Here is a 21,958-nt window from a genome sequence, read left to right on the forward strand (position 1 = left end):
ATGTCTGTGGCTTCTGCTCTTCTTTCTCCCACTGCCTGCAAACGTCTGTCTCGCTTACTTGTCCTTTCCCAGAACCATGCTACTTCACATGCAAACCATCAGCAATGTCCAGACCCCTTCTCATAGCAATCTGACCCTGTCTACAGGTTAACTTTTAGTGTTCTGTTAATTTTAGAGTTCTGTAACATGTGATGTTATAAAGCTCACTGCTGCAGCATTTAATAACTTACATATATTGATGTAACAAGTATTATTACTAAGGAAATTTTGTTGAAGTTTCCCATCCAAACAAGAGATCTCTAAAAAGAATAGCAAGATCACAAATTGTTGGTGCCACTTGAAATATGTATTTTATTGGTCTGAAAAACATATCACTAACGTAAGAGTTATAGACCTACCATGTGGCAGGCTGATTAAAGAGAATCTGCAAGTGCCCTGTTTGTTAGGGACTAAAAGTTTGTGTCCTTCACCCCAAATATTTGTGTTCTCTCAAAATTCATGTTGAAATCCACATCCCCAATGTGATGGTATGAGGAAGTTAGGCTTTGGGAAGTAATTAAATAGGGTGAAGCCGCCATGATGGGATTATCAGAATAGGAAGAAACGGGAGCTCTCTCTCTGCCATGTGAGGAAACAAGAAGGTAGCTATCCGTAAACCAAGAAGAGGGCCCTCACCACACACTGAATCTGTGGGCACCTTGATCTTATACGTCTCAGCCTCCAGAACTGGGTGAAATAAGTGTCTATTGTTAAAATTACCCGGTTTATGGTATTTTGTTATAGCAGCCCAAACTGACTAGTACACTGTTCTTCCCTGGGATGAAGTTCATCACAATAATCTGTACTTACTTTGGCTGTGTGTTCAGATTACTGACTCAGCAGTGGAGGTGTTATCAGCAAAATGCCATTACCTGCACATTTTGGATATTTCTGGTTGTCCCCTGCTTACTGATGAAATATGTGAGTTTCTTCAGATGGGCTGCCAACAGCTCCGGATCCTTAAGATGGAAGACTGCAGACTTATTTCCAGGTAAATATTCACCCGACTATGCGAAGCTTTGAGAACTACTTTCCGAGAAAACAGAATATGTGACTATGGCATTTGTGATACATAATACCTTTCAGACTTAGAAAGTTTCATTTTATTTTTTGCCTAATTGAAGCCAACATTTTGAACTGCATCAAGGGAAGCTCCCTTATAAAATGGTCTTTGTGGTTTTATATCCCTGTCCCAGTAGATCTTCTTTTAAGCACTTCTCCTTCCTTGACCTTGCAGATGTCCAAATGATCACTAGCTCTCCCTCTACTCATCTCTCAAAAATTTCCATTCAGTTACTTTCCCCGAGGGGTTAAGAAAATAATCGGCTTAAACCAGCTCCCAATTTAATATAAATTGCTTACAGTTATCTTAAGCTCCATAACTCCCAAAGCAATTTGCTTGACAGTTGCCATTCATTTAACTAGGGGCTTCCTATAAGATCTGGTGTGCAGAGTAAAGTATTCTGACTTGACTATTATGGGCCAAATGCCTGTTTCCTCAATTTGCAAAATGTTTCCAGTGAAATAACAGAGGGGTAAATAAGCATTTTTTGTTTGTTTCCAAATCTTAGCTATTGTAAATTGTGCAGATGTCCTTCCTGACTGGTATTTCTGTTTTCTTGGGATATATCCCTAGATGTGGGATTACTGGGTCAAATGGGAGTTCCATTTTTAATTTTCTAAGGAAACTCCATACTGTTCTCCACAGTGGCTGCACCAGTCTGCATTCCCACCAGCAGTGAAGGAGGGTTCCTTTTTCTCCACATCCTCACCAGCACTTGTCGTTTGTCATTGATAGACATTCTGACAGGTGCGAGATAATATCTCATTGTTGTTTTGATTTGCATCTCTCGGATGATCAGTGACTTTGAGCATGTTTTCATATGTCTCTTGGCCTTCTGTATGTCCACTTTTGAAAAGTGTCTAAGTCCTTTGCCCATTTTTTGATTGGACTGTTTATCTTCGTTATGTATGAGTTCCTATAAATTCTGGAGATTAGGCCCTCATTGGTTATAACATTGGCAAATATGTTCTCCCATGCAGTAGGCTTTCTTGTTTTGTTTATGGTTTCTTTTGCTATGCAGAAGCTTTCTATTTTGATGTAGTCCCATTTGTTTATTTTCTCCTTAGTTTCCAGTGCCCTAGGAACTGTAGCGGTAAAGATATTGCTGCAACATATGCCTGATATTTTGCTGCCTATGGAGTCTTCTAAGATTTTTCTAGTTTCCCGTCTTACGTTTAAGTCATTTACCCATTCTGAGTTTATTTTTGTGTATGGTGTAAGTTGGTGGTCTAGCTTCATTTTTTTTTTTTTTTTGGCATGTATCTATCCAATTTTCCCAACACCATTTATTGAAGAGACTGTCTTGACTCCATTGTATGCTCTTGCCTCCATTGTCAAATATTAATTGAGCATAATGGCTTGGGTCTATTTCTGGATTCTCTGTTCGGTTCCATTGGTCTATACGTCTGTTCTTGAGAACAGTGGTTTTGTAATATAGCTTGATACCTGGTATTGTGATCCTTCCAACTTTGTTCTTCTTCCTCAAGATTGCTGCAGCTATTCAGGGTCTTTTTTTATTCCATATGAATTTTTGGAGAGTTTGTTCTAGGTCTGTGAAATATGCCATTGGTATTTTAATGGGGATTGCTTTGAGTAGTATGGACATTTTAATGATGGTGATTCTGTACTAATCCATGAACACAGTATGTGCTTCCATTTGTTTATGTCTTCCTCTATCTCTTTTTTCAATGTCCTGTAGTTTTCCGAGTACAGGTCTTTTACCTTCTTAGTTAAATTTATTCCTAGGTATCTTAATTTTTTCAGTGCAATGGTAAGTGGAATTGGTTTTTTTTTGGTTTGTTTCTCTTTCTGTGAGTTCATTATTGGGGTATAAAAAAGCCATAGATTTCTGGGTGTTAATTTTGTATCCTGTTACATTGCCAAATTCATTTATCAAATCTAGTAGTTTTATGATGGTGTCTTCAGGGCTTTTTATGTACAATATCATGTCATCTGTGAATAATGACAGTTTTACTTCTTTTCCAATTTGGATGCCTTTTATTTCTACTTGTCTGCACTTCCAGTACTATGTCAAACAGGAGTGGTGAGAGTGGGCATCCCTGTTCAGGGATGTCTTGTTCTTGTTCTTAGAGGAAATGGTTTTAGTTTTTGCCCTTTGAGTATGATGTTGGCTGTAGATTTGTCATATATGGCTTTTATTATGTTGAGGTATGAACCCTCTATTTCCACTTTGCTGAGAGTTTTTATCAAAAAATGGTGTTGGAATTTGTTAAATGCTTTTTCTGCATCAATTGATATGATTATGTGATTATGTTTATGTGATGTATCACGTTTATTGATTTGTGGATATTGTACCATCTTGCGGAAGAAATCCCATGTGGTCATGGTGTATGATCTTTCTAATGTAATGCTGGATCCCATTTGCCAGGATTTTGTTGAGGATTTCAGCATCTATGTTCATCAAGAGATACTGGCCTGTAGTTCTCTTTCTTTGTAGTGTCTTTATCTGGTTTTGGGATTAGAGTAATGCTGGCTTCATAGAAAGAGCTTGGAAGTGTTCCTGCCTCTTGAATTTTTTGTAGTAGTCTGAGGAGGATAGGTTTTAGTTCTTCCTTGAATGTTTGGTAAAACTCCCCTGTGAAGCTGTCTGGCCCAGGGCTTTTCTTTGCTGGAAGTTTTTTGATTACTGCTTCAATTTCCTTCATAGTTATCGGCCTATTCAGATTTTTTTATTTTTCCCGATTGAGTTTTGGAAGGTCGAATTTTTCTAGGAATATGTCCATTTGTTCAAGGTTGTTGGAATAGAGTTGTTCATAGTACTTTTTTTTTTTTTTACAATCCTTTGTATTTCTGTGGGGTCTGTTATTTTGCCTCTTTCATATCTGATTTTGTTTTAAATAAGCAAATTTTAAGGATAGAAGGCCTAGAGTGTCTACCCTGTGTTTTTAAACAGAAGTTATCTGCTCCATCGTTTAGTTCAGCGGTTCTCAACCGGTGGGCCGAGACCCCTTTGGCGGTCGAATGACCCTTTCACAGGGGTCGCCTAAGACCATCCTGCATATAAGATATTTACAGTACGATTCATAACAGTAGCAACATTACAGTTATGAAGTAGCAACGAAAATAATTTTATGGTTGGGTCACAACATGAGGAACTGTATTTAAAGGGCCAGAAGGTTGAGAACCACTGGTTTAGTTTTTCCTATTGACTGAGAGTAAACATGTGCAATTATTTTAACTGATCTAAAGAAGTAACCTGTGAAGTGTTCAAAATGAAAATTCTTGACCAATCCCTGTAGATGAGATTCTTTTCTGCAAGCTGGAAAAATGAATAATATTATCAAAGTATAGAGTGCATAATGTGTTCTAAGAATGTAGATGTCTCTCAGAGAACTTTTTTTTTTTAAATCCTCACCCAAGGATATGTTTTTCATTGATTCTAGAGAGAGAAAGGGAAAGAGAGAAACAGTGGTCTGAGAAACATCGACCAGTTGCCTCCAGCACATGCCCCTACCAGGTATCAAACCTGAAACATGGGTATGTGTCCTGACCAGAATTGAACTCAGAACCCATCAGTGCATGGGACAGTGACTCAGAGAACTTCCTTAATTAAGCAAGCCTGGCATGAAAATTGATCACCTGAGGTCTAGGGAAGAAAATGGTTTCTGATCCAAGGCTGGGTGTATTAAAATGAAATTAAAACAAAAACTTGTAAAATAGGTACTCCCTCTGGGACCAGGACTGCAGAGAGGGAGGGGGTCAGACAGCCAGCTGAAGCTGGGTCAGATTAAAGAGGGCAGGCCCTTGAAAAATTTTGAAGAGGAATGGTGACTCAACCCTTCCAGATAGGTCTGGAGAAGACTGATATGGATATTAGGTCCTAGGAGTCTCTGCCAACCCTGTCATACTATTAAACAACCACATTTGGGCAGGTGGTAGTGAATGGATAACATCTTACACAATGGAGTTAAGCTTCTAATCTTTTCATTTTATTTTGCCAATCACTCTTTGAGAAGTAACATTTTGAACTTCTAATAATTGGGATTTTAGCTAGATGAATAGAGACTTTCTGGCAAGGGCCTCGCTGAATCTAATCTGGTATGGAATGTTCAAGTGTGTTAAGTATAGTGTTTAATGAAGAAGACCCAAGATATCTGTTAATATCCAAATCCTGCTTTTGATTCCTCACCCCTCTTGCCAGGTCACTAGATAAAAAAATATGCAAAGAAAACTAAGATTTTACTACTAGCTGGACTTGGCCCCAAAACCTAATGCAAAGCTATAGTGAGCTAGCTGGATATACCGAAAATTCCTTTCCGAGCCAGGACAGCCAAAAGACCACTTTTGTTTTCTACCACCAAACCCAGCTGTCCCTATCAACATGAAGCAGAGACTCAGCCCTAATTTGGCCTCAATTCCTGAAATTATTTCAGAGTCATAAAGGTGAAATGGGTATCTTGTTATTCATAATAAGCCTGTTTCCACCACAATTGGGTTTAAGTTAATAAGGTGACTTTTGGAAAGTACCTAAGTATTGGGGCTGGTTGCCTGGGGAACCAACCATGAAGAGAGGGGTGGGACTGATTTCCCAGTTGGGAAGAGGGGCTGGATGCTGAATCAATCACCAATGGCTACTGATTTAATAAATCATAGCTACATCATGGAAGTCTCCATAAAAACCCCAAAAGACAGAGTTCAGAGAGCTTCTGGGTTGGTGAATGCATGGAGATTTGGGGGAAGGGGCATGACTGAAGAGGGCATGGGTACTCTGCAGCCTTTCCCCATACCGTGCCCTATGTATCTCTTACATTTGGCTGTTCCTGAGTTATATCCTCTATAATAAACTGGTGATCAGGTAAGTAAAGTATCTCTGAGTTCTGTGAGTAGCTATGGCAAATCAATCCAACCCAATGAGGTCATTGGAACCTTTGCTCTATATAGCCAGTTGGTCGGAAGCCCAGGTGACAACCTGGACTTGCAATTAGTGTCTGAAGTGAAGGGTGGTCTTGTGGGACTGAGCCCTTAACCTGTGGAATCTGATGCTAACTCTGGGTAGATAGTATCATAATTGAGTTGAACTGCAGGACACCTTGGTTGGTATCCAATAATTGCTTGGTAGTATGGGGGAACCCCCCAACAACACACACACCCTCATGTTGGAATTGGGAGTCCAGAACAATTTTTACATGCCCTCTTTACTTCCTTCCTTTCTGCCTCCTAAGAAAGATAGTACTAGTATTTTTAATCATTTTGGTCATAGACACCTTTGAGAATTTGAGGAAAGTCACAAACCCTCTCCTCAGAAAAAAAAGGCATATTAAGATACAAACTGCATAAATTTTCCAAGAGTTCATGGGCCTCCCTGAAACTCATCCATGTATCCAACAGAGATCTGCAGACTTTGGGTTAGGAGTTCCTGTTCGGGTGCCTGGTTAGCCTTCACAGATTGACTGCAAAGGGTTCTGCCTCATCTAAGACTCTGGAAATGGCAGGCAGAGAGCTCACTCAAGAGCACTATGGGGTGCTCTCAGTATTCCTAGTCCATGGCCATGCATTTCGTGACTCATTCACTGTGCCTGTTCATCTCTGAACTGGCTAACCTAGAGTGCCACCGAGCTACTTAAGCTTTGGGATCCTGATTGTTAGCACAATTACCCACCCCCTCCCCCTCAGGAAGGCAAGAAAGCTGTGGGACGTGAATTCAACTCCTGATGGTGAGTTTTTTAACTCCAACTTTGATTTAGTTTGAAAAATCTACACTGGCGATGATTTCTGCCAACTAGCTAATGCTAATCACTGTTATTGCAGGGAGGCAGCTATGAAAATGTCATCTATAGTTCAGCAGGAATACAACCCTACTGGAACTTCAGTTTGGTCTAGCTATGATGATAAAGGCAAGCATGTAACAGACAGCAGTGGCGGCGGGAGATAACACCACTTAAAGATAGAGAATTGACAGTGAAAGAGTCAACATACAATAGTGAAGAGGAAGTAGTATAACCTTCAACTCAAACAGAAGAACAAAAAAATCTAGAATTTGGTGACTTCATTTGACGCAAATATTTTTATTAGCTGGATCTCAATGGTATAAACAGCAGCAAATCATCTCCTGATTCTTATTCCAACTACAAATGTTTTTAAATACATCATTAAATCTTCTGTCTAATAATCATGATTTTTAAAAAGTCAAATCAAGTATTGCTACTATATAAATTTTCCATGTAAATTTACCTTAATCAAACCAATAGTTTGATGAGATTATTAAATCTGAGGTTACAGTTATATGAAACAACACTGAGATTTGTAATATTTTTTGACAAGAGATTTAGAAGCTTTTCTTTAGAAAAGCAGAGGTGGCCTTATAAATCAAAGAGATGGAGCCAGGGCAAATGACTTTAAGGATCTGTGAAGCTTTATTGTAAAAAACATAAACATGCATTTTTTTAAAAATACATTTTTATTTATTTCGGAGAAGAAAGAAACATCAATGATGAGAATCATTGATCTGCTGCCTCCCGCACACCCCACACTGGGGATCGAGCTTGCAACCCGGGTATGTGCCCTGATCAGGAACCAAACCATGATACCTCCTGGTTCATAGTTTGAGGCTCAACCACTGAGCCACGCCAGCTGGGCAACATAAATTTTTAGAGGAAACAAGGTTTTCTTATGGTTTCCAGATACTTAACAACAAGAGAGAACTAAATGCCAATTGACCGACTCATCTCAACATCTGACTTAACTGCTAGGAGCAAATTAAATTGAAGCAGGAACTATCTGTGAATAGAATGTCCCTGCAATGTCTCAGATAAATCTTTTTAATCAGATTTGCACAACAGGGATATTTTAAAACTATGCTATCCCAAAAAGGGTGCTCTCCCAATTTTATGCTAAGAGATATAGGTTATTTGTAACATTATTTAATGTCATGTAGACTGATATTCAGAGTCCAGGGGAGAGCACACTGTTCTGCTTGCCCCAAAGAAGTTGTGTCAGTAATATTAGATCAGTATTTAACCCTATTTCCTCTGTTACTTATCTGTTAAATGGGGTTCATCACTATCCTTTTGTATCCCACAAATTTGAAGGATAACATTTAAGGAAAAGGATATGAAAGTTATTTTGAAAAATTTTTAAAAGGGCTCAACTGGTATTATTACAGGGTAATCTATATTAGCTAAATAGTTTTAATAATTCTCCCTTTAGTTTGATTTTGAAAGAGTTTTTGAAATTAAGTAGTATCACTTAGCTGTAGAAATGGTTCCTGAAAGTGGACAGCAGGGGAATCAGCTGAATAGGAAGTTTTAAGACCTGAGCCAAAAGATTTAAGATGATTGTTCTGATGGTGATTTTTAAACTACATTTGGAGATTTCTGGCAGCTACATAATAGCTGGCTTCTGCCCTGGCTGGGTAGTTCAAATGATGAAAGCATTGTCCTGAAACCCCAAGGTTGTGGGTTTGGTCCCCGTTTAGGGCACATACAAGGGACTATGAATGAATGCATAAGTGAAACAACAAATCAGTTTTCTCTCTCTGTTAAAAAAAAAATTAAAAAGTTGGCTTCTGACCCCTAAATGTTTCAAGCACACAACTGGAGAGACCTATTGCTGCTTTCTTCAGCAATAACACCTGCATGGGGAAGACCAGAGTAAGGATCGACACACCCTATTATGTTCTCTAGTAACCAAGCAGGGTGTTTAACTCCAAAACTCTCTAAGATCCTCTTTTAAATAACAACAACAGAGTCCTGGCCATGTGGCTCAGTTGACTGGGTGTCCTTCCATGAACCGAACGGTTGCTGGTTTGATTCCTGGTAAGGCATATGCCCGGGTTGCTGGCTTGATCCCCAGTAGGGGATGTGCAGCAGGCAGCAAATCCATATTCTGCTCTAATATGTTTCTCTTTCTCCCTCTCCTTTCCCCTTTCTCTTAAAAAAAAAATCAATAAAAGAAAAAGAACAGGATCAATAAAAGAAAAAGAACAGGAGATACATTTGTTCTTCATGGGGAGACAAATTTTATGGACACAGAAATGAAAGAAAAGATATGTTAGAAAAAGTAGATTATGAAAAGGGGATCAAGAAGTAGAGTGAAGAGGGGGTGAAATCTTCAAGTTCTCAGTGCAAGGTCCTCAGGGTATCCAAATTATTTCTTAGGCAGCTCTCAAGCATTTAATATAAATCAGCCTGTGTTCAAGAGAACAAAATATGGAAGCTTTCCCTTTCTGTTTAGACTTGATTATGTGATCCAAATTATGTATAATTCTTTTAATAATTTTAAATACAGTTGACTAATATTATGCTCATGACCTTTTTGGATATTGTTGACTAAGTTCATAAACTTTATTTTTAGTCATGAAAATGTTTATATAATTGCATGAGAGTGAAAAAGGATAAAAATTGTCTCATTGCCTCTCAGTTTCCTCTACTTATTACACACACACCACAACCACATCAAATATACTAATGTGTATCATCCAAACTTATACTAATTTTGATTTCACAAAGGGTAAACTAAAAGGAGACTTGGAGATATTATACAAAGCTGACTTTTTGTTTCACAAGTTAAAAACAGACAACTGTAAATAAGTGAAATATTAACAAAAAGAGACTATTATAAATCACACTATTTGGAAAGGTATAGCAGAAATTAGTGTTTAAGAACTGATGTATCCTAATCATAAAAAATCTAATCTACTAGGTAGTCTTTCAGTGTTAATTTAAATGTTCTAGGAGTAGACAAATAAGGTTTGAAAGAAAGAGAATTCATAAAATAACTTTATATAATACATCATTATACAAGTGAAAATCTATCTTCAAACATCAGGCTACAAAATAGCTGAATGTTTCTCTCCCACTAACAAGTTATGTCTTAAATTATGCAAAATAAATGAAAAATCAGTAACAATTACATCATATTTATGATGTGTTTTATTCACAACTTAAATTTACTTTGATGTCATAATAAATACAAGTAGAAAACATTACATAAGACCTATGGTACAAAAAATTCTGAAATAACTCCCTAACCCCCTCCCCCTATTACCTATGTCTTTGTATAATTTCTTGAGTATGAGTGGAAACTGTGAATATGTGAGACATCACTCTCATAATTATGTTATATTATATGACAAAACAAAGATTATCCTGGGTAGGCCTGACCTAATCAAGTGGGCCCTTTAATAGCAGAGTTCTCTCCATGTGGCTGCAGAACAGGTCAGAAGTATTAGAAAGACTGAATGCATCATTGCTGCCTAGAAGATGATCAGGGCCATATGAGAAGGGATATAGTTAGTCTCTAGAAGCTTAGAGCAAATGCCAACAGCAAGAAAATGGAGACCTCATACAGTCACAAGGAACAAGATTTTACCACCAATAAGAATGAGCTTGGAAGATTTATTTTATTTTACCAGAGCAGCCAAATGAGAACTCAGTCCAGCCAACATCTTGAGTTCAGCCTGATGGGTACCCTGAATGGAGAATCTAGCCCAGGCTCTTGACCTACAGAACTGTGAGCTGTTAAATGAGTGTTATTTTAAGTCGATAAGTTTGTAGCAATATGTTACAGAGCAATAAGGAAACTAAAACAATAGGTAAGTACAAATTTTGACACCCCCCCCCAAAAAACACAATTCACCAATACTCATACAATTTGTTATTTTCAATATTTATATGAACAGTGGTATTTTTGTAGCCATTGATCTACTAATTATTAAAATTATAAATACAACTTAAATCATTCCTTTTTTAAAAAAGAGAGGGGGAGGGAGAGATAGAAACATCAATGATGAGAGGGAATCATTAATTGGCTGCCTCCTGCACGCCCCCTACTGGGGATCGAGCCCAAAACCTGTACGTGTGTCCTGACCAGGAATCAAACTGTGACCTCCTGGTTCATAGGCCTACGCTCAACCACTGAACCACACCGGCCGGGCTCAAACCATTCAGTCCTGCAGTTTCAGGGACTGAAACCAGCTTTGATTTCTAAAACTTACGGTGCCTTTTGGGGCATCAGCCTTAATCCATTTTTCAAGTTTGCTTCCTTGATTCATGAGCCCTGAAACACAAAATGCATGAACTTATATCTTGAGTGACAATAGCAATATTTGACTACATAGATCCTAACAATATATCTTTAAAACCAAAAATGCTTTGGAACAACAAAAAATCTTAGTTGTGATAGAGTTGGGAAAGAGTTACAAAGGTTACCTGGGCTTGATCCCTCCTTTCATTTTCTCAGAACAACCCTAAAAGGGAAGCTACTGTTTTTTAGTTGTATTTTTTTGCATCCAAGTTTAAAAAAGAGCTTTACATGAGCACAATTGACCAAATAAATGACATGTATATAAAGTATGCAATGTATTAAGTTTTAGAATATGTAAAAAACCCGTGAAACCATTTCTTCAATCAAGATAATGAACATATTTATCACACCTACAAGTTTCCTTGTGCCCCTTTGTAATCTTTCCCTCCTGTGCCTCCCTACCTGTTACCTCCAGACCCCTCTACCCCCATCCCTCAGCAATCACAACGGATTAGTTCATTTTTTTTAAAAAATATATTTTATTGATTTTTTACAGAGAGGAAGGGAGAGAGATAGAGAGTTAGAAACATCGATGAGAGAGAAACATCGATCAGCTGCCTCCTGCACATCTCCCACTGGGGATGTGCCCGCAACCCAGGTACATGCCCTTGACCGGAATCGAACCCGGGACCCTTGAGTCCGCAGGCCGACGCTCTATCCACTGAGCCAAACCGGTTTCGGCCATTTTTTAAAATTGTAATAAATGAAATCCTACAGTATGCACACTTTATTAAAATCTGGGTTCTTTCACTCAGCATAATTGTTTTGAAGTTCATTCCCATTGTAGGAAGTGTTAGGTAGTTTCCTCACACACAGGGTGATCAGTACTTTGCTGAATGCTCATGGGCACCCTTTACAGCTGCCTACTCTCTGGAACTCTCCTGTGAACTCCAGCAGCCCTGGTCTCCCTAGATCAAGCATGTCCAACTCGCGGCCCACAGGCCACATGCCTCGTTTATTTGGCCCGTGGTAGCCTTTGAGTTTGACATACTTGCCCTAGATGCTCAGTTCAGTCCCCTTCTCTGGGGAGTCTGTTGGCTCTGCCTCTTACCCCTCTGTGCCCTGCAGCCTGGAAATTCTCTCAAGGTAATAGGCTGTGGCATTCATAGAGCTAGTTCACTGGTTCATTTCCCATCTCAATTCTTCTAGTTCTATGTTTTTTTCTCACCATCAAGGTAATTAAGTTGTTACACCACTTCTGGCACTCCATTGCAATTCTGTCCTTAAGAACCCAGTCAAATTTGTACTGAGGAGCTGTAAATATACTATTTCAATTCATCATATAAATGTTCCTTGTTAAATCCAAGCACACAAATCAGGCAATCCTTTTCTTTAGTATAATTTGTTTTTCCTTTGGTGGTACCATATAATGTTCTCAGCTGATGAAAAGGTGCTTTGTACCATCCAATCTTTGTGTTAAGTGCTTCTTTGATACAAATTCTTCTCTGAATTATTGCATCTCCCATTTAATCTGAACCATAATCTTATTTATGTCTTAGAGGTCACTGTATCTGTCCCAGAACACAGCTGAGTATTCAATGACTTCCTCTAGAGCAGAGGTTCTCAACCTGTGGGTCGCGACCCCTTTGGGGGTTGAACGACCCTTTCACAGGGGTCACCTAAGACCATTGGAAAACACATATATAATTACATATTGTTTTTGTGATTAATCACTATGCTTTGTGTTCAATTTGTAACAATGAAAATACATCCTGCATATCAGATATTTACATTACGATTCATAACAATAGCAAAACTACAGTTATGAAGTAGCAAGGAAAGTAATTTTATGGTTGGGGTCACCACAACATGAGGAACTGTATTAAAGGGTCGAGGCATTAGGAAGGTTGAGAACCACTGCTCTAGAGTTTTTCCTTCTACTTCTCTTGCTATATTTTTAATACCATTACGATTCCCATTAGTAAATCCTTGTGTTAGAAGCTTCTCTTTCCCCCCTAACTTCATTATTAAGGGGTTCAGCTCTGAATTTGTTCTTTCTATGCCTGTGCTGCATTCAGTAGGTCAGGATTTTGAGGCACCTGTACCAAGTAGTCTTTCTATAACACAGAATTTCTTTTTCCTAGTGATTCAAATAAACATAGAGGGCAGAACAGAAAATCTTGAACATAGGTTCTCTAACTTTATTATTTTTCTACACTATTTAGCATCAATAGGCAAAGCATAAAAAATAGGAAGGTTTTCCCAAATATCTACAATTTTTTTCCTTATATATTATTTGTCACCTTCCTAATAATGCATTTTCTTGCTTATGGAGAGAGAAGCCAATCTGCCTATTTCCTTCTGCAGCAGCAGAGGCCACGCATGGTGCTGCTGGTACCAACAAAATGAACACAATTTGAACACAAAATGAACACAATTTTAGCTTAGAGACAATACTAAAAAAAATAAGGTAGTTTACAAAATTACACGTAGGTTCCTTAAAATAGCTCTATCTTGCCAAAAAGTAATTTACTAAAAGCCCTTCATACTTTGACCTGAACCTGTGGAGACTCTACTCTAATTTGCAAAGTTTATAAATCCTTTCCTTAAAAAATCTTGTAACACATATTGGAACTTGGGGTTGCAAAAACCTTGCTCCTTATTTAAATGCCTTTGCCAATGAAAACCAGACAATGTTTATTTGACCAAGAAATGGGAAATGCCCACCCTACCCCCAATGGTTTGGCTTCCATTAAATGGGGAGAAAAGTTTCTCCTTAGGACATTTTTAAACTCTAGCATTTGCACTCTAAATTTGCTCTGTCCAAATCCACCCAAATATATAAATCTCCAAATTTATTTATTTCCTCAAATGCCTAGTCGAGAAGTGTTAGCCATGAACCCTAAATGTGCCTGACCTAATCAGCACTGGCTGTGGCTAAAGATAGGGCTCTAAGGAATCATTTGCATAATTTAGTTCTCTGGTTTAAAATAAGCTTGAGATAAGCACTGACATAAGTTTTTGCACCCTCTTCCCCAAACCCTATAACAGGCTTTGTTTATTTACATATTTTTGGTTCAGAGGGATCATTCTGGTGCTGCCTTATTAGCCCCAGAATAAACTTCAGTGCATCATAGTTGGAGGATTCCCTCTTTTACAGTGTAAACTCTACTGACCACCCACAATGGGAAGCCCCATGCTAAGTATTTCAGGGAGGGTCAAAAGATGTAAAAAGACATGTTAGTACCCTCAAAAAGCTTACCAGCTGGCTAGGAAAATAAATCATACTTATAAAACAACATGAAAATAATTATGCTGAAATTTAATTATTTTAATGCATGTATTTCACAAACAAAACCTCTAATACCACACACAATTCCATAACCATTATCTTAATGTTGTCAACATGGTTTAACTGTTTACAGTTCTCTCAACAGAAATGCAAACCAAGATATCTTGACAACAAATATTTACTGGCAAAATATTTTTGAGCTAGTTTTAATGGTGCCTATCATTGTATTTTTCTCTCAACTACCTGAAATTAGAACAAAGATAATCATACTCTAGGTTTTGAGCAAGTATACAATTAACCAATTTTGCCCAAGAAATATTCTTGGAGAGACTTTTTCTTCCTCAAATCTTCTATGCCTAATCCTAGCTGCTGAATTTTTCATTTCAGACATTATAGTTTTCAGTTCTATTTCTAGAAATTCAATTTCGGTTTTTTAAAAAATATTTTCCATGTCTTAACTTTATTCCAACATGTGGAATACAGCTATAACTTTTATTTTCTTTCTCCACTAATGCTAACATCTGTGTCTGTTCTGGGTGGGTTTCAATTGATATTCTCCTCATTATGGGTCATGTTTTCTTGCCTCTGCGTGTCTGATAACCTTTGATTGGATGCCAGATATTGTGAATTTTATTTTGTTGGGCGCTGAATATTTTTGTATTCCTGTAAATCTTTAGCTTTGTTCAAGGATGCAGTTAAGTTACTTGGTAATAGTTTAAGCCTTTCATCTCTTGCTTTTATAATTTGTTAGGCAGAGGAGGGGTGCTCAGTCTAGGGTTAATTGTTTCCAACTACTTAGTCCTCTACCTAATGCTCCATGAGTTATAATTTTTTCCAGTCTGGCCAGTAGAGCAGGCATTATTCCTGGACCTGTGTAAGCACCAGGCTCTGTTCCCTCTGGTATTCTGTCCTATGAACTATAGCTTGCTTAGTCTCTGTGGACTCTTCTCAACTCAGGGAGTCTGCCGGGTTCCATAATAGATGCATTTCCCCTCTGTACTCACCATAGCCTGGAGATTCTCGAGGCAGTTAGGAGGGGATTATTTTGTTTCCTTTCTCTCAGTGATCACTCTATTTCATTTACTAATATTAGTGTCTTGGAAACTGTTTTTTATGTATTTTGTCTATTTAGAAAGTTGTGGTGGTGTTTTAGGTAGAAGGGTAAATAAGTCTTTTTTATTCCGCTTCTTGCCTGGAAGCCTTCATTTTTTTCTTTCTCTTCCCCTCCTCCATCATGCTCTACTTGTTCTCACTCTCTAACGCCCTTAAAAAATTTTTTTTTATTGATTGATTTTAGACAGAGAGGGGAAGGGGGAGAGAGAGAGAGAGAGAGAGAGAGAGAGAGAGAGAGAGAGAGAGAGAAAAGAGAGAAACATCAACTTGTTGTTCCACTTATTTATGCATTCATTGGTTGATTCTTGTGCCTTAACTGGTATTGAATCTGTAACCTTGACATATAAAGACAACGTTCCAACCAACTGAGCTACCCAGCCAGGGCTCTCTTTAACTTTTTATTTTGAAATAATTTAAGACTCCTAAGAAGTTGCAAAAACAGTATAAAGAGGTGCACCCATTAGCCAGTTCCCCCAATGGTGATATTTTATATAACCATAGTACATTATCAAAACCAGGTAACTGGTTGGCAAAATACAATTAATTGGACTACAGACCTTACTCCAATTTCAGCATTTTTGCATACTCACTTTTTTGTATGTTTTAGGTATACCTTTATGACATGTTATCACATGTATAGATTCATATAACCATCATTAAAATCAAAATACTATCACCACTAAGAAAGTCCCTTATGACATGTCTTTATAGTTTTATCCTCCCTCTTCTTCCCTAATCTTTGGCAACTAATTATCTGTTCTCCATTTTATAACTTTGTCATTTCAAGAATCTCTCTATATAAAAGCCTAATATGCAAAGTGTCCCCTCGGGAGTTTGACCAACCGGGAGTTCGATCTCTTGCTATGATGCACACTGACCACCAGGGGGCAGACACTCAATGCAGGAGCTGCCATGACGCACCCTGGCCATTTACAGAGAAATGGCACCACGGACCTGGCACTCACAAAGCAACACTCGGCTTCCCACAAGTGGGACGCGGGCCCCGCCACCACCCCAAAGCTACAGACCACCAAATCACATCTGACGCCGCCAAGACCCCATGGCGCAAACGCAGCCCACATCCCAGCCCAAAATGGTGGCTGTGGGTGCAGGGTAATGATGTCACGTAGCAACGTTCGGCTTCCTCTCCCTAGCAACTAGCCTCCTTGCAGTTTCTTCAGCCCAGGAACACGACTTGCTTTATAGCCAGGTGCAAACATTTTACACTTTAACCAAATGTCTGTGAAGCATTTTCCCGTGCCTCATCTCATTTGATTCCCATAGAAGTCCTGAAGTAGGTAGATAGGAGACTCAGTGGAATCCTATTTTCTTTTCATTAGCCGGAAAATGAAGATTTAGAAAGCTTAGAAACTTGACCTGACTAAAAAGAAGTAAGAAATGGTGGACCTTGAAAATGACTTCAGGTTTTCTTACTGTGCAGAATATAGTCAAACACTGCTGCAGTTAAATATTTTACCCTATGTTCTCCCTGTGTGATCTACAATAATAATCTGCTTCATGTTGATATTTACTGCTATGTTGCTGACAATTACCAGAAAGAGAAGTTGGGGTTCCTCACTGGGCTGGAAAAAGTTTAGCTAAATCAGAAAGCAGGTCTAATTAAGCAAGTTTATCTATATATATAAAGCTCAGGCTGGCGCCAATCGCACGCATGTGTTTCTTCTAGTTAATTTCTTCTCACTGTGCATGAATTCGTGCACCAGGCCTCTAGTGTTATATAAATGGAATCATTCAGTATGTAACATTTTGAGACTGACTTTTTCATTCAGCATCATTCCCTTAAATTTCATCCAAGTTGTATATATCAATAGATTATTCCTTTTTATTGTTGAACAGTTGTCCATTATATAAACATACCACAGTTTGTTTAACCATTTACTGGTAGAACCATATTTCAATCATTTTTAGCTTTGGCTATTACAAATAAAGCTATGAATATTTGTGCAAACATTGTTTCATTTCTCCAAGATAAATGCCCAGGATTGTAATCGCTAGATCATATGACAGTTTCACGTTTAGTTTTTTAACAAACTGCCAAACTGAATGCTAGAGTGGCTATATCACTTTACATTCCCAATGACAACGCAGGAGAGACCCAATCGCTTCACATCCTTGCCAGCATTTGGTATTATTTGTATTTTTCATTTTAGCCATTCTACTATGTAGTAGTATCTCATTCTGGTTTTAATTAGCACTTCACTAATCGCTAGTGTGTTGAACATATTTTTATTTGCCATCATATAACTTCTGTGGCTGTGTTGTTTATTAAATTTTACGCAGTTACACTTTTATGTGCACAAATCATTTTTAGGTCGGAACTGGGAAGAGTTCACTCAAGGTATGATTTGGCTGTGGTTCAGTATTTCATGAATGACCAAAATAAATAAAAAACCAAAACCAAACAAAACTCCAGGCATTACAAGCAGAATTGAAATGCTCTGTTTGGGGCCTGTTCTTTGGTCTCTTGTTTAGTGATCAGCAAACCATAGCCAAATTTGGCCTGAGGTTTGTTTTTTTATGGCCTAAGAGGTAAGACTGTCTTTTACATTTTTAAATGGCTATATAAAAAAAAAGAATATGTAACAGAAACCATATGTAGCCTTCAAAATGTAACATATTTACTATCTGGCCTTACATATAAAGTATGCAGATGAGTAGAAACAAAACCTGTCCTTTTTTTGGGTAAACGTTAACAAAGTTGATGTTTAATTATCTATGATACTCCTAGGATCTTATACTTTACAAAATGCTGGGGAAACAAAAACACCATAAAAGCATGAACAACTGAAGACAGTTCCTACATTAACTCCCTGTCAAAGTATTTTTTAAGCAGCCATGAGTCGACAGCATTCTTCATTCTGTTACTAAATTCCATCTAAGTAATCCTGAAGTACATCTACATGACTGACAAATCCATGTTCTTTAAGCTTGGAGAAAACCAGAACTTCAGAATATTCTTAAAAAATATATATTTCTACAAGTCATATCAAAATACTGGATTATTTTCCCATTTGGAGAGAAAACAGTTTCTCTAGATCTTCTAAGTGCCATCCTCTGGGCTTAGTCCCATTTCAACCTCTTTTCTAACCCACAAACCAGTTTTCCATCATAAATCACGATGCCATAAATGTATAACTATTCCAACTAAAAATAAGCCGAATGAGAAATCTCTTCTAATTTGATTTTGATCCCAAATGAATTTATTTTTATATCGTTTACATTTAGTTTGACTAAAATAAAGTAAAACCAGTAGTACCACCTTCTCTACTATGTCTATGACAAACAACAATCATTTGTGTGGCAATACACTTTCTAATAACCTCTAAACACCTAAATTGGGAGCTTTAAGAGAAAAGGACTTTGGACTTCTGGTCAAGATGGTGACGTAGGTAAACATGGTACCTGCCTCTTTCCACAACTACATCAAAATTACAACTAAACTACAAAAACAAGCATTATTCAGAATGCCTGTAATCAAGCTGAATTGAAGTCCTAAAACTATGGAATTAAAGAAGTCTCATTGAGACTGGTAGGAGGGGCAGAGACAAGGATGAGCTGGTCCCACACCCATGTGTGGCAGATAAAATCTAGGCTGTGACCACGTTGAAGCACCACCACCCAACCACCTTCAAAAGCAACACACTCAAGGGGTGGACTCAGGGGCACCAGAGCGATGCTGAAATAAGTCCTATTCTGTGTGGTGTGCCCCAGCATAGCTGATCCTCTACGGTGGTTGGAGGTTAGTGGTCAGAGCCAGTCCTTACAGCTGATTGGCTTGGATAAATCCCTCCCATTGACATGTCAATAGCAATCAAGGCTCATCTACAACAGGAGGTACAACTCAAGTACCCAGCCTGGGTGATTGGGGAGGCTGTGCCACTGGATCCCACAAGACACCTACTACATTAGGCCACTCTATCAAGCCTAGGAGACATAGCAGCTCTAACTAATACATAGAAACAAACACAGGGAGGCTGCTAAAATGAGGAAATGAAGAAGCATGGCCCAAATGAAAGAACAGAACAAACTCCAGAAAAGAGAACTAAACAAAATGCAGACAAGCAATCTACTAGATGGAGAGAACAAAACACTGGTTATAAGGACACTCAGTTCATTGAGAATCTCAACAGTATAAATAAGAATCAGTCAGAAATGAAGAATACACTAACTGGAATAAAGAGTAATATAGGGAATCAACAGTAAAGTAGATGAAGCCAAAAATCAAACCAGCAATTTGGAATATAAGGAAGCAAATACCCCTCAGAACAGCAAAAAGAAAAAAAGATTAAAAAAGTGAGGATAGTGTAAGGAGCCTTTGGGACAACTTTAAACATACCAACATTCACAACATGGGGGTGCCGGAAGGAGAAGAGATAGAGCAAAACATTGAAAACCTATTTGAAGAAATAATGACTGAAAACTTCCCAAACTTGGTGAAGGAAATAGACATACAAGTCAAGAAAGCAAGACAGTTCCAAACAAGATGAACCCAAAGAGGCCTATACCAAGACACACCATAATTAAAAAGCAAAAGGTTAAAACAAAGAGAGAATCTTAAGAGCAGCAAGAGAAAACCTATAAGGGAGCTCCCATAAGACTGTAAGCTGATTTCTCAAAAGAAACTTTGCAGGTCAGAAGGGACTGCCAAGAAATATTCAAAGAGATGAAAAACAAGGATCTACAACCAAGATTACTCTACCCTGCAAAGCTATCATTTAGAATCCAAAAGCAGATAAAGAGCTTCCCAGAGAAGAAAAAGCTAAAGAAGTTCATCATCACCAAACCAGCATTATATGAAACTAGAGGCCCGATGCACAAAAATTTGTGCAAGAGTAGGCCTTCCTTCCCTCAGCTGCTGGCACTAGCTTCTTTCTCCAGCCGCCGGCAGGCACCCAGGACCCAGGCTGGCTTCCCTCGGGTCACCCGCAGGCATCCGGGACCTGGCTGGCTCCCCTCCAGCCCCGGCTTCATCAGGAATGATGTCCGGAATGACGCCTGAAAGATGTCCAGTCTAATTAGCTTATTACCCTTTATTATTATAGATGTTAACGGGTCTTTTTTAAGAAGACGATAAAAAATACAACAATAAAATGGCAATAAATACATATCTATCAACAAGTGAACCTAAAAACAAAATAAACAAACAAGCAAAACAGAAACAGACTCACAGATACAGAGAACATTTTGATGGTTGCCAGATGAGATTGGCAAAAAAAGGTGAAAGGTTTAAGAAGTAAAAATTGGTTGTTACAGAATAGTCATGGGAATGTAAAGTACAGCATAGGGAATATAGTCAATAATATTTGAATGCTATAGTATATGGTGTCAGGTGCAAGATTTATTGGGATGATCACTTAAGTTATGTTATGCCTAATCACTGGGATATACACCTGAAACTAATGTAATAATGTATGGCAACTGTAATTGAAAAAAAAATGATTTAAAAGACTGTACCACAGGCATTTTTGGGGGCTTGGTATTTCACAGTGAGATTTCATATCTAGGTTGATGAAAGCAAGTCTAAAACCTAACAGAGAAGTCAGCTTCCTAGATATTTCTTACCCACCAGTAAACCATGCACCATCAGTTGAATTTGCCATAAATGGATGGAGAAGAAAGTTAGAACCAAGAATTTATAAGAATTAGAGAGTGCATCCCAAAGAATGCACACATACACATCTTTTTAGTTGGAAAATATTTCAGCCTGAGAGTCCCAGGCTTTCTTTTGACTCAAAATAGCACATAATACTTGTAAATCATACGATGTATCTTATTTATCAGTGACACAGCAGCAAGCGAAACCAGAAAGCAGGAAATCAAATAAAACTACAGGCTGAAACATCAAAGCCTGTGGGAAGCCTAAGCCCTCATGATAAACTTTATGGTATGGCTTCTTGCAGAAGTCATGCTACAGATACAAATCCAGACCTCTTAGCAGAGAGGGTTGTTATGCTTCATAGGCTCCGTAAGAAAGACCCAGATGAGATAAGCTCAGCTGCCTATAATAATTCACATGTAAAGCTTCCTATTATTTCCAAAATTGGGTTTCAGATTGAAATACCTACAGAAAAAGCAATCAGCCCTAATTTTCTAGGCCTCTTAAAACATTCCATTTACTTGATAAATAAGGTCTGTAGCCTTTTGGGCACCAAGCACTTTTAGAATCAAAATGAATTATGAAAGTTCCTCTACTTGTTCATAAAGCTCTCTCCAAAAAAAGACTGCTCTCTCTTTATCTGAGGTCCTCTGTATTATCATTCTAATGGATTTAATCTAATATCAGTGCAACCTACAGATCCATCTGAGGCCCAACTGCGTAGTATATCATTTGCTACTATACAAAAGAATTCTGCTGATCAGTACCTAGAATCTTGCACTATGAACAGGAAATAAAATTCATTCTGTAATTTGAACCTTCCTGGTTTAGGAAGTAGGGCTAGAGTGTA

General features: G+C 38.1%; 2 protein-coding genes across 2 annotated transcripts in view; one reads left to right on the top strand and one right to left on the bottom strand.

The window, feature by feature from the left end:
• The window catches only part of FBXL13 (F-box and leucine rich repeat protein 13), a 144,771-nt gene extending 137,776 nt beyond the window's left edge, over positions 1 to 6,995 (top strand). The window contains exons 19-20 of the mRNA XM_006085451.3: positions 867 to 1,030; positions 6,872 to 6,995. Coding sequence (XP_006085513.3) covers positions 867 to 1,030; positions 6,872 to 6,995 — 288 coding nt within the window. The remainder of the gene's footprint in view (positions 1 to 866; positions 1,031 to 6,871) is intronic.
• Positions 6,996 to 9,970: 2,975 nt separating this feature from the next.
• FAM185A (family with sequence similarity 185 member A) overlaps positions 9,971 to 21,958 on the bottom strand; it is a 50,680-nt gene continuing 38,692 nt past the window's right edge. The window contains exon 8 of the mRNA XM_014452832.2: positions 9,971 to 11,119. Within this exon, the coding sequence (XP_014308318.1) occupies positions 11,007 to 11,119 (113 nt within the window). The 3' untranslated portion in view covers positions 9,971 to 11,006. The remainder of the gene's footprint in view (positions 11,120 to 21,958) is intronic.

This window comes from Myotis lucifugus, unplaced genomic scaffold, assembly GCF_000147115.1.
Source record: "Myotis lucifugus unplaced genomic scaffold, Myoluc2.0 scaffold_18, whole genome shotgun sequence".
In the NCBI taxonomy this organism is placed as follows: Eukaryota; Metazoa; Chordata; class Mammalia; order Chiroptera; family Vespertilionidae; genus Myotis; species Myotis lucifugus.